The 13,813-nt window shown below is 38.8% G+C and overlaps 1 protein-coding gene across 9 annotated transcripts in view; it reads right to left on the bottom strand.

The window, feature by feature from the left end:
• Positions 1–13,813, bottom strand: part of PRKG1 (protein kinase cGMP-dependent 1) — a 1,415,798-nt gene that overhangs the window by 495,553 nt on the left and 906,432 nt on the right. For all 9 annotated transcript variants that reach the window (XM_086379150.1, XM_086379151.1, XM_086379152.1 and 6 more), the window contains one exon: positions 10,497–10,602. In XM_086379150.1, coding sequence (XP_086235276.1) covers positions 10,497–10,602 — 106 coding nt within the window. The remainder of the gene's footprint in view (positions 1–10,496; positions 10,603–13,813) is intronic.

Genomic DNA, 13,813 nt, shown 5'->3' on the forward strand with positions numbered 1-13,813 from the left:
TATTGTTGTTAAGTCACTAAGTCGTTAACTGTGTGCGTGTTTGTGTGTGTGTGTGTGCATGCATGCTCAGTTGCTCAGCTGTGTCCGACTCTTTGTGACCCCTGAACTCTAGCCCACCAGGCTCTTCTGCCCATAAAAATCAATTATACTTCAATAAAAAAAAGCTTCACAACAGAAATTATTTATGAGGATCAAAACTACAGCAAGAAAATGGAGAAATACTAAACTGCTTTAACATACTGCTATTGCTTTTTAAACCCCAAAGTGCTGAGAAACTATCCTTAGGGACATGATGAGGGAAAGTTAGACTCTGATCACCGAAGGGATGCATCCTTTCAAGCCCAGACTCAAGAAGGAACAGCATAATGGACTGATTAGTATTGATATCAAGTCCCTTAGTCAGGGACATGTTTTCTCTGGGAACAAACAGGATCTGTCTATATGAGTCATTACCTACTTAAATGGGAAATTTCAGCCACAAACACCATAAATCAGATATCTTATCTTTTGCAAGGATTAGAAGGAGTTCACACATGTGGAACTGAATGTACCTATATGGGAATGTTGTAGATGAATAATTTTCATCACTATGTCATTATGCAAATAACAGATTACATTGTTTTTCTTTTTTAAAAAAAGCATCAATATGGAGACATTTGTGCAAATGCTAAATGACAACATGAAATTAATGGTCACTTTTACATATATCTGCCTCTGTGTCATCTTTAATGAGAATGGATCTGCTACCATGAAATGGGTTGTAAGCAGGCCAACTTGAAAATGGGGTGAGAAAGTGCCTCTTCATTTATTCATCACATTATTTCCCTTAAAACTATGCCAGCTTTGCCAAGCTCAATTCTAATGCAGGTTTCACGGTCATCTAGAAAAGCTTTATTAAAGCTCAAAGCTTAAGAGCTTAAAAAGGTCTGTCACTTATTTTTTGAAAATTAAAAAAAAAATGATCTAAAATCCCTAAAATTATTTTCATATGCATCTTCTTTTGCCATCTCTCCCTGTAAAATCTAGGAAAAGTGGGTTTGTGATTTTCATCTTACACGAATGTGATCTCAACAAAAGTCAGTCCGACTATGTTACTGTCGCTTACATAATTTATGCCCAAAAGAGTAGCAGCATAATTTCTTCCAGCTGAAGTATACCAACAATACGCCATCAATAAATGTCCAAATAGGGCAATTCCTGAAAGGGATTTCACAGAACTCAGCCTAACTAAGCAAGGACAGGTCCTGCCTAAAGACTACCATCTGTGCTTCAAAGTCTCTACGTAGGAGGGTATAAAGGAGCTTCCAGCCATAAGCACTTTCCTTTGAAGCCAGAAGACACTGAATCCTGAGCTCTTGGTTATTTAATATCCATTTTAGTAACAATGGTGCCTCCTTACATACAGATGGTAGATTTCTAAACAGCTGAAAGCTCCATCACTGAGCCCATGCAATTTTAACACATCATCACCATTGTATTCATCACCACTTAAAGTGACAGCTCTTATGCTAATATGGAGCTTTATTTCTGAGGACATTTCCTAGCAGGGTATGACGCTTTCAAATTGTGGTGCTGGAGAAAACTTCCGAGAGTCCCTTGGACAGGAAAGAATCAAACCAGTCCATCTAAAAGGAAATCAACTCTGAAAGTTCCTTGGAAGGACTGAGGCTGAAGCTCCAATACTTTGCCCACCTGATGTGAAGAGCTGACTCATCAGAAAAGACCCTGATGCTGGGAAGGATTGAAGGCAGGAGGAGAAGGGGACGACAGAGGAGGAGATGGTTGGATGGCATCACCGACTCGATGGACATGAGTTTGCGCAAACTCCAGGAGATGGTAAAGGATGGGGAAGACTGGCATGCTCCAATTCATGGGGTCACAAAGAGTTGGACACAACTTAGTGACTAAACAACAACATCCTAGGTGGTAGGAGGAAGGAATAAATTATTGAGGTTTAGGGAAAGGGGACTATTAGAGAAAAAATGCAGTAAATTGGAAACCCAGATAAACCAAGAATAAAGTCGACTGACTGCCCAAATGTCCAAGCAAAGTAAATTTAAGTTTGTTGAGAAGGGTAGCAATGGGTGGGAACTACTATTTGAGGATCCAGTAGTTAGTGAGGCAGCATGGGGCCAATTTTAAGTATCATTTCTGGAACCACTGGCTTTAAAGACTTTTCTTGAGGATTAAATAAGTTAATACATCTAGAGTGTTTTCAAAACTGCTTGGCATATATTCAGTAACTGTTTGCTCATATTATCTATTTTGTTTATTCCTAATTCTACTCCTTCATGGTGGGAGGGTCCCCTATTTTTGATTGCAAAAACTTAGTCAGATTAAAGAAACTTGCCTGAATCTAGAAAAATGGTATGCTGCTGCAGTTAAGTCGCTTCAGTCGTGTCCGACTCTGTGCGACCCCATAGACGGCAGCCCACCAGGCTCCCCCATCCCTGGGATTCTCCAGGCAAGAACACTGGAGTGGGTTTTCATTTCCTTCTCCAATGCATGAAAGTGAAAAGTGAAAGTGAAGTCACTCTGTCGAGTCCAACTCTTAGCAACCCCATGGACTGCAGCCCACCAGGCTCCTCTGTCCATGGGATTTTCCAGGCAAGAGTACTGGAGTGGGGTGCCATTGCCTTCTCTGAGAAAAATGGTACAGATGAACTTATAAGCAAAGCAGAAATAGTCACATATGTAGACAACAAATTTATGGTTACCAAGGGGGAAGGAGGGTGGGACAAAACGGGAGACTGGGGTTGACATATATACATGTATAAAGTAGGTTAGTAATGAGAACAGACTGTATAGCACAGGAAACGCTATTCAGTGCTTTATGGTGATCCAAATAGGAAGGAAATGTAAAAAAGAGTGGATATATGTATATCAATAACTGATTCACTTCACAGTAAAGCAGAAACTAACAACATTGTAAAGCAACTATCCTCCATTAAAAAAAAAAAAACACACAGAAACTTGTCTAAGCTTACATATCTATAAATGAATCCAAAATCGAAATATACTCTTTTCCTAACACATCATACAAACATCTGGAATATTTGAAATATAATTTCTACTTTCATCTTATACACTGGATCAATGATTCCCAAGAGTAGTTCCCAGACCAAAAACATGAGCATCCGCTGAGAACTTGTTAAAAACGTCAATTTCCAGACGCACCCCACATCTGCCATTCAAAACTGACATTACAAGGGTAGCTATACGCAGTTACTTTCTCTTTGTATGGCAAATAAACCAATCTTAGCAGGAACATTAACACCTATCCTAGAGGAATTGTGAAACACCAGAACATATGTTTAGTCATGATCATGGTGAGTTCTACTCTGGAGATTTTGAACAAAAGACAGCTGACATTCTATACAATAGCAAAATTTCAGCTTTACTTTAGGGCAGAGAATTTGATCAGTATATAGTTGACCCTTGAACAGCAGTGACATTTTTTTTTTTCTACAGTAAACACTACAATGTCTCACAGCCCATGGTTGGTTGGAACTGATGATGTGGTATGGTAGATATGGAGGAATCATATAGAGGGCTGACTATAAGTTATACTCCAGTTTGTGACTGCAAAAGGGCTGGTGCCCCAATCATCGCATTGTTCGAGGGTTAACCGTACGATCAATTTCTTGTGTGACCCTGGGCAATTCCCATAACCAGCCTAGGTCTTGGCTCTCCCATTAGTGGAATGAGAAAACTCTCATATCCTTTACAAGTTTATATTCCACTCTAAGAACTCTACATCTCTACGTTCTTTTATAAATACGATAAAAAATAAAAATCTGTGAAATAAGGTGACCTACTGGATTGAGTTAAGAATATGAAAATTTTTTTGATTTTTAAACTGGATCAGAGAAAGAAATACTTGCAAGGCATTTTAAGTTTTCATTATCCCAAGGCTGAAATTAAATCATATAGAGTATAGGGACCTCTCTAGAAATCCAATGGTTGATTCCACTCCTCCAGGCTCAATCCCTTGTCAGGGAACTAAGATCCCATATGCCATGTTCAGTTCAGTCAGTCATGTCCGACTCTTTGTGACTCCATGAAATGTAGCATGCCAGGCCTCCCTGTCCATCACCAGCTCCCGGAGTCCAGCCAAACCCATGTCCATTGAGTCAGTGATGCCATCCAACCATCTCATCCTCTGTCGTCCCCTTCTCCTCCTGCCCTCAATCTTCCCCAGCATCAGGGTCTTTTCAAATGAGTCAGCTCTTCACATCAGGTGGTCAAAGTATTGGAGTTTCAGTTTCAACATCAGTCCTTCCAATGAACCCTCAGGACTGATCTCCTTTAGGATGGACTGGTTGGATCTCCTTGCAGTCTAAGGGACTCTCAAGAGTCTTCTCTAATACCACAGTTCAAAAGCATCAATTCTTCAATGCTCAGCTTTCTTTATAGTCCAACTCTCACATCCATACATGACCACTGGAAAAACCATAGCCTTGGCTAGATGGACCTTTTATGACAAAGTAATGTCTCTGCTTTTTAATATGCTGTCTAGGTTGGTCATAACTTTCCTTCCAAGGAGTAAGCGTCTTTTAACTTCATATGCCATGAGGGATGTCCAAAAAATAAAATACATATATAAAGAGTATAGAAAAATGTCTATATGATAACAAATTAATACTTTTTTATAAGTTATCTTTCTGGAGAGGCAAAAATACCACCAACCCACTCTCATGTTAAGCTTGCTACAGTGAAGAGCTTCATAATATACAAACTATGAACTTGAGTCCACATATTGTAGGATACTCAAATGGGGAATTCATAAGCCTGGGTTCTAAGTTTTCTAACTAAATATGACTTTATTCTGGGCTCTAAGACTCAACTGCTATACCTATAACATATCAACAGAGATGAAACTATCTTGTCTTAAATTTTTCTAAATCTAAAATGTAATCATTATTGCTATATCAGACCAGACATGAAGATGCATTGTTATGTAGGCACCTGCTAATGGCAGGTATGGCAAAAACTACTGGATGAGAGAAATGTAAAGCAATTAAAGAGAAGATTCAACAAGTTTTGGTCTGGGGTAGAGGCTGAAGTCACAGTCAAACCAAAATGAAATTATCCTCACAGTGAAGGCCATACTGGTATATAAAAGTTAGCAGGAGTTTCTAGAAGAAAAGTCATACTGCTTTTTTAAAAGCAATATTACTTACTTTTCTAATACACATATGTAAGTAACATATTTAATTACGTTAGGTGTGTATACAAGTATTTTTGTTTTAGAGGATAAGGTGGAATAGCAAACCAGATTTGGCCTTACTCCCTAGGAATGGGCATATAGAATAAGGAATCTTTATATTGAGCTTCCCTGGTGGCTCAGACAGTGAAGAATCTATCTGCAAAGCAGGAGACCTGGGTTTGATCCCTGGGTTGGAAAGATCCCCCAGGGAAGAAAATGGCTACCCAATCCAGTATTCTTGCCTGAAGAATTCCATGGACAGAGGGGTTTGGCAGGCTATAGTCCATGGATTCACAAAGAGTTGGACTTGACTGAGAGACTAACACAGTACACAGCACCAAAATGTGCAGCAGGGCTTTCCACAAGAAAACCGTGGCAGAAGGATTAATTCAGCACTGTAGCTCTATGATTCGGAGAAGGCAGTGGCACCCCACTCCAGTACTCTTGCTTGGAAAATCCCATGGACGGAGGAGCCTGTTAGGCTGCAGTCCATGGGGTCGCTAAGAATCGGACATGACTGAGCGACTTCACTTTCACTTTTCACTTTCATGCATTGGAGAAGGCAATGGCAACGCACTCCAGTGTTCTTGCCTGGAGAATCCCAGGGACGGGGGAGCCTGGTGGGCTGCCGTCTATGGGGTCGCACAGAGTCGGACACGACTGAAATGACTTAGCATAGCATAGCATAGCTCTATGATTTACCAGAAGTCCAGTCTTCTTCTTGACATGAGTTTGAGTAAACTCTGGGAGCTGGCGATGGACAGGGAGGCCTGGCATGCTGCATTCCATGGAGTTGCAAAGAGTCGGACATGACTGAGCAATTGGACTGAACTGAATGTGACTAGAGCAAAGAGCCAATGAGAAGATGAGGAAGAAGATGGAGAGTGAGATGAACCTGCAGAGGTGAGCAGTAGCCAAAGGAAACAGGGATTTGGAGACAATGCCAAAGAACTACTCTATCTCAAGAGTGAGAAGTAGTCATGGAAAGGTTTTATGCAGAATGATGATACAAAATTACCTGCCTTAACAAAAGATTCCTTAGTGGATCAAGAAAAGTTTTACTTTTTTTTTTTGAGGATCAGCAGGCTTGACTGAGTAATTTAAATTCCAAACAGTCCCTGTTGTTTTTCTGATTTGTAAGTGAGGCATTAAGATAAATAGGAGGTTCAGCAGCAGCGGCAGCATCATAGTTTGGGACGAACAGAAAACCCAGTTCCTACAAGTATATCCCATCGGTCACACAGCTGCATTCTAACGCTCCTCTGGGTACAGATGTGTGTGCCAATAGCGGCACAGAGAAAATGCTCAGGAAAAAGTGACACAAATTGACTCTGGCAGTTATTTGGCTCGTTTTTCAGAATCCATCTGTGAAACAAGTCCATTTTTCAGTAGCCAAATGTTGGAAAGTGTTGGCAACTGACAAAACTGCCACCGGACCTACAGAAACCGTGCCTCGCTTCGTAGCACTGCTCCGTGAAAAAAAATTTTTTTTTTTTTTTGCTATGCTTGCACAGGAACATCTGTGTTTTCATCAGGGAATGTGAAATATAAGCATAAAAGAGAATGGACTAACAGCATTAAAGAACCAGAACCACGTTTGATGTGGCATTTAATAGCAAAAAAGGAGGCCAAACCACATGACTAATATCTATAAAATGGGTTAAAACCCTGAAATGAAAATAAAAACTGACTGTAAGAAAGAAACCCTCGCATTTTGGCTCTGCATTTCCATGCCTGATGTGTCCCCTTTTCCTACACTTCAAATTTACTGCTTGTGTAGAAAAGTAAGGACGAGTGGCATGGGGAGATGAGCAGTGATAACAGAATCTTTTCTCTTTCAGTCTGTCTCTCTCTACCCTTGAAATCACTTCATCAGGAAGGCATTCCTATGTCCAACAGAGACCCTCACTGCAAAGAATTCTGATGGGTTCTAAAACCATTTCCCAGAGTTTTTCTTTTTTCCTTATAGTGTCACAATTGCTTTACCTGTTTAACAAAATAGTGCATGTGTCTATAGTAGAAAAATTCAGATCAAAGTTATATTTAGCAAGTGCACTAGACAAAAACACCCCTCCACGCGCATGTACATGCACACACATACACACACACACACGCTGCTGCAGAGAATTTTAGAGTTAAGTCTATATTTTTATGACACAATAAGTCTTTCTAAACATGAAACTATAAAGGAAAAAAATTTGGTTGACTTAACTATATAAAATGTTAAAGCTTTTACATAATGTAAAAGAGTGCTAAGCAAATTTTTAAAATCTACAATACACAGGGAAATAAGAATAATTCTGAAGTTATGATAGGCAAGTTCAATTTTGATCATCTTAGTTTTTGACAAGATCTATCATTTCCTTGGAGAATATATGGCATCTCAACAGCTTTGCCAAATAAATGGCAGAACACATTAACTTTGGAAAATGGAGGAATGAGTATTATTCACTTTTAATTTCACTAGGATATAGTGCAGGACCCAAGATTAGATGGAGAAGGCACTGGCACCCCACTCCAGTACTCTTGCCTGGAAAATCCCATGGACGGAGGAGTCTAGTAGGCTGAAGTCCATGGAGTCGCTAAGAGTCGTGTCACTTTCCCTTTTCCCTTTCATGCATTGGAGAAGGAAATGGCAACCCACTCCAGTGTTCTTGCCTGGAGAATCCCAGGGACGGGGGAGCCTGGTGGGCTGCCGTCTGTGGGGTCGAACAGAGTTGGACACGACTGAAGCAACTTAGCAGCAGCAGCAGCAGCAAGATTAGACAATTCCTACGCTTTGTTTAATACTATGCCACCAGTGACTTGAAATGTTTCCCTACTTTTGCAAAAGGAGCCTTGAATTTTATTTTCCAGTGGGCCCTGCAAATTACATACTTGCCCCACACTTACTGTCCTTTTATAAAATGCCTGTCTACAAAATGACAAGCTTTGTGCCGAAGAAGAGTATCAAGATGCTGAAGAAATAGCTCTAGTCCTTAAAAGTTTATAGCTTAAAAGTAGAGTTAAGCTTAGTAGTGAGGTTATAATATAGTAGAAAACATGGTAGAAAGGAGGCTTCAGAGGAAGGAGAGGTTACTTCTCAGTAGAAACAACAGTATCTATGGAAAGGGAAGCTTTTAGTTAGTTAAGACTTGAACACTGACTGTGGGGGAAAAGGCAACAGAGGCAGGATGCTGCGTAAAAGCACAGGGTCTGCTTGAGCACCTGGAATCATTAGGTTTGCCCCGGGGCAAGAAGAAACCAGGCTGAAAAAGCAGGGAGCCACTGGCTGGGGCAGGACCTTAAATAACCAGTTAATGAGGCTATAGCTAATTCAGCAGGAACTGCCAGCCATTGAAAGGCTATAGAGGGAGCCAGCTGGTCACTGTCATCATTTAGGAAGATTAAAACCAGCCCGAGGCAACAGTGGTCACTGTGTCATCTCTCTGGACTTCCAGCCCAGTACTGCATATGCAAATGGTGTGGACTTGATGTTTCACAGAGTGGCCAGATGCAAAGTGACATCAAAGTCAGTGCCTCTTTTATATTAAATCAGTTAAACTCCACTTGCTCTAAGATGACCAACGTGGAATGCTCACAAATCCTAGAGAACCAACTTCTATGGCTTAAGGTTTAAATTGTCAAAGTAGATGACAAATTTGAACAGCTCTGAGACTACAAAAATAAAAGTTTATCCAGGGTGAATCTCTCACTCACACACACACACACACACACACACACACACGGAGCACGGAGGCATCTCCAATTTCCTGGAACTGTGCCTCTAAAAAGTTTTTGTTGGTGTCATGCAAGACAGCATTGCCACAATTCCATTTTGTTATGAAAACTTATGGAAGCTGAAGTCAGCGTGGCGAGTACCCAGCTCCTAGGTATGTGAGACAAATAGTGAGTTCTGTCCCACAAACAAGCATTTCACTGATTACCAATTGGGATCTTTCTGTTTCAGGGCTATGTCACAAGAAAATCAGTAACTTGCACTTTGATAGAGGCTTACAGTGAACATTCATTCTGTCTCCTTCCATCTCTCTCCATTCACATACACACATCTATATATCAATACACATATCAACATATATCTATATGTATATTAATACAAGTGCATATCATTTGGCACTTGAATCATTTCCTTGTGAACTATACTAACATTTAAACAGAAACTCCCATTTCCACTTTTCCTAAGTGTTTCACTAAATCACACTGAGATAAAAAACTGACACCCTACCAACACAGTAATTTTTTTAACACATTATCACTTGACATATTTGAATTTTAGCAAGAATATAAAGAAAACTATGTGGAAATGAAAAATATGTGAACAGTTAATCAGAAACAAACCAAAAGAAATATCCAAGTATACAATTGCATTTAAGAAAATTCAATGAATATCTATTAAAACTTTTGTATCACTGATACAAAGTATGAATTTGATTTTTTTAGTTTAACTTAGGTCATTTATTTGCCAAAAATAAAAACATAAAATGAAAAGGCCAGTTTAACACTTTAGCTCTCAAAAATGAAAATGAAATCTTAATTGGTGTTGCACCCCCATTTAGCTCACATACTCTATATATAACTACTTAAAGATGATTCTATTTTCAAAAGAAAAAATGTACAAAATAACTACTTTCTGAAAAAAGGCAAAGTTGTCAATATTATTTTTAATGACAAAATAATATAGTTTCTCTAAAATAAGCTTAGAGACAAATTAATTTCAATGAATACCAGTATATTCCTAAGAAATGAAAACTGGTGTTTCATTCCAATTCCCATGGTATATTGAGTTATTATGATAATATAAAGACAAGAAAAGCCTTTGATACTTCAGAACTGCAACATAAAATGAATTTAATTTTGGAAATTAAATTCAGGATTAAAGGATAATAAGCTGTTTCTTGGAACTTTTTCACCTTAGTCATCTGATCTTTAATATGAAACTTCATATAAGAGATGATTCAGTCTTATACTGTGGGTTGCTTGAGAAGAGTTACAATATATTAACTGATAAATAGAGATGACCTCAATATCCTTTTTTGTTCATGCAGATACTCACTTGTTTCTCTCCTCTATAACAGAATATTGAATGAAACTCTGAAGTTCTGACTTAACCACATATCATGAAATTTGGCAGCAGAAACAGAAAGAAGCCAGTCCAAAATCTTGTACTTCCATAAATTAGTAGGCTAATACGACGGAGATAAAGGCAAAAAGTGTTCCCTGGGCTGCATTTCAGGAAAAGGTTGAAAAGACAATAAAACACTCTCAGGAGAAAAGAAAAGCATCCTACCTTTTTAAAAATTCCATATACTCGGTATGCTTGATAAGTCCTGTCCTCATCATTATCGTCTGAAAACATTGTCGATCAATGGCCCAGAGTTTCACATTTACAAGAGCTGGGGAAAAAGAAAAAACAAATAGGCAAAAATTAGAGAACTTCAACAGTGAACTATACTGTGTGAAAGTAATGAGTTATTCAGAGGAATGAAAGTGATTAACCTTCGTTTAAAGCTAATATCCTAATGCTATTCTATTTAGTTAAGAAGACAAGTTCTTACAGACAAAATGTAGTTCATAATTTAACACTAGTATTACTATCTATAAGGAAGCTTCCTGTTACTCTTAGGTTCTCAAGGGATGATAAGGTCTAAGTACACACTGGAAGTATTTAGTTGTATACAAAGAAAATCACGTGAAGAGAGGTTCACAAGAAGTAACACTTGGTAATTAACCAGAATAGTGTTAATGACTCACATGATCATATTTTAATTGTAAAAAATGTAGGTATAAATTCAGGTTTAGGAGTTAATAGAATAGAAATAATAATTACAATTAAATTGTAACCTGCACCCACAGTTACCATACAAAACTATATTAGATACGTTTGTTGAATTTTAATTTCTGTTCTCCCATACCACTGGCTTTGACAATGATTAAGTACAGAAACTCAAAACCACAGGATAGATTACCATTTGATCTAATAAGTACATGACTAAAAGACAAGTTTTAGAAAAAAGACAGATGTTACGGTGTAAGAAAACAAAAATATTAAGATAAAACTTTCTTTTAAAAGAAGAGTATGTTAAAAATGTTGATAATTGAATCTGTGTGATGAGTATTTAACAGGCAGATTTTACTATGCTCTCTATTTTTATGTATGTCTGCAAATTTTCATAATGGACTTCCCAGATAGCACTAATGGTAAAGAATCCGCCTGCCAATGTAGGAGATGCAAGAGACGTGGTTTGATCCCTGGGTCAGAAGTTCTGCTGGAGTAGGAAATGTCAACTTACTCCAGTATTCTTGCCTGGAGAATCCCAAGGACAGAGGAACCTAGTGGGCTACAGTCCATAGGGTTTCAAAGAGTCAGACACCACTAAAGCTACTTAGCATGCATGCATACATCGTACCCACAGAGTATAGGGTAGAGAAGGGCTGTGCACAGGTTTGAGCAAGACCAGTGAATGGGGCCAGGTTATAGTTCAATGAGGGAAATGGATAGTTCCCTCATTATATATATAGGGAAATATAGTTCAATGAGGTGGTGTGGGGTTAAAGAATCCACCTGCAATACAGAAGATCTGAGTTTGATCCCTGGGTCGGGAAGATATCCAGGAGAAAGGAATGGCTACCCACTCCATTATTCTTGCCTGGAGAATGCTATGGACAGAGGAGTCTGGCAGACTACAATCTATGGGGTCACAAAGAGTCAAACATAACTGAGCAACTGAGCACTCATAATTTAATGAATCAAACATAGAAATATGAATGAATGCAGTTCTCTTTTCTTCACAGTTCTCAGACCAAGCCCAGTGAATGCAATAGATCAAGATTTGGGGTAAGGAAGTGGAGAAAATGTTGGAATAAGTAGGCCATGTATGTGCCCTAAGGGAAGATGCTAGAAGTAACACACAGAGGGAAAAGCTGATAAAAGGATTATTGAGTAAATAGAGTAAACCTTTATTTTTTTGAATTTTACCTAATTTTTCCTTGAACAATTATTTGAAGCTTAGAAAGAAAACATGACTTCTCCCTTAGACAGTTCTTTACTGAAGAAAACAGATGTTCAGTTAAGTAGAAAAAGAACAAGGCAGCAAGGACTGGTGTGTACATGGCTCCATTCCAAATAGCCTTCAAAAATGAACCTTCATCAGAAAACAAAGCTCATCTCACAGGTATTCTCCAGTTACATTCTAGTTCCTTCGGTTGAATCCAGGCTCTTTTCCAGAACACCTGTTTACTTGACATGAACCACAGAACTGGATGATACCACCACGAGGGACTGAGAAAATCTTGACAAGATTCATTAGAACTTTGAAAAACAACAGAAGTTGAACTAGGACAGAGATAGACAAAGGGCAGTCATGTGGGGAAAGCACATAAACGAGAACACCATTAGGAATGAGTCTGGGCTCTGGGAGTCCAGTCAGAGAGAGAAACAGACTGAAATGGCTGAGATTTCTACAGGGCTGCTACACAATTTGAGAGCAGGCTGATGCAGGGTCCTGGAAGCCAGGCAGAAGAAGCAAGGATTAATTTGATGAACAACAGGAAGTTAGTAGAGATCTTAAAAAAACAGAACAAAAGAACCACAATTTTAAAGGACACACCATGGGGAAATTAAAAAAAGTAAAATGCTTACTAGAAAAAAAATAGTATTTTCTATATTCACCATCATTTTTAATGTTTCCCAGGTATTTTGAGTATAGATACTCCTCCCTCCAAGGGACCAATTAGGATAACCAACAAATTGTGTTATTTTAAAAAATAGCAGCAATAAAAATAGCTTTACTATGATATGGGTTTTTTAAACACATCTCAAAGGCATGATTGGAAGCATAATGTTAGAATGAAATAAAGCATAGATGCATTTTAAGGCTCTGCCCTACAGAAAGACTTCACAATGCACACCCCTGGTAACAGTATATAAAGGCTTCTATTATAATCTCTGAAACCCAAAGATAAGACCATGGCGATAGCTGAGAAAGACTAATCTAGAAGGGACACATTGGATTCACAAACACCTTAGTCAAGCAGAATACAGACCATGACTAGTGTCATCAAATATGCACTTTATGTACAAACCGTGGGACAGAGCGGTAATATGAGGAAAGCTCAGCGTGAGGAGAATTGTCTGATCATACATTGTGTGCCCAGATTCAGACAAGGAGTGATGAGCACGAGACAGAGGCCACAGTAGCTCAGGAATGAAGTGAGGAGGGTCTAAGTGAATAAGACAGCAATGGGAGTGACAGCAAAAGCTTGTGGGGGATGCAGGGCTGGGAGGGCAGTAGTGGGATATGTGTGTGTACTAAGTTACCTGCAGCATTGTTAGTGTTAGTTCACACTTCCAAGTCCATTTTCCATCTGTGGTCTCTCCTGATCAGCAACCTTTTGTCCTATGAATTGCTATAGCTGTATCTATCTGTGTCACTCATTAGCACTTTACACATGTTGCTAATACTGTCAATTACCTCTAATGTCTATATTATGTTACCTCAAATAAGAATGTACCATATTCCCTCATAGAAAAGTCCCTGTCTCGTTTCTTATAACCTCCCCCAACTCAAGAAACTTGCTTTTTATTTGATAACCACTGGGTATAAT

The sequence above is a fragment of the Bos grunniens genome, chromosome 26 (genome assembly GCF_055505025.1).
Source record: "Bos grunniens cultivar Pamir isolate PY7600 chromosome 26, Bosgru_T2T1.0, whole genome shotgun sequence".
Classification (NCBI taxonomy): Eukaryota; Metazoa; Chordata; class Mammalia; order Artiodactyla; family Bovidae; genus Bos; species Bos grunniens.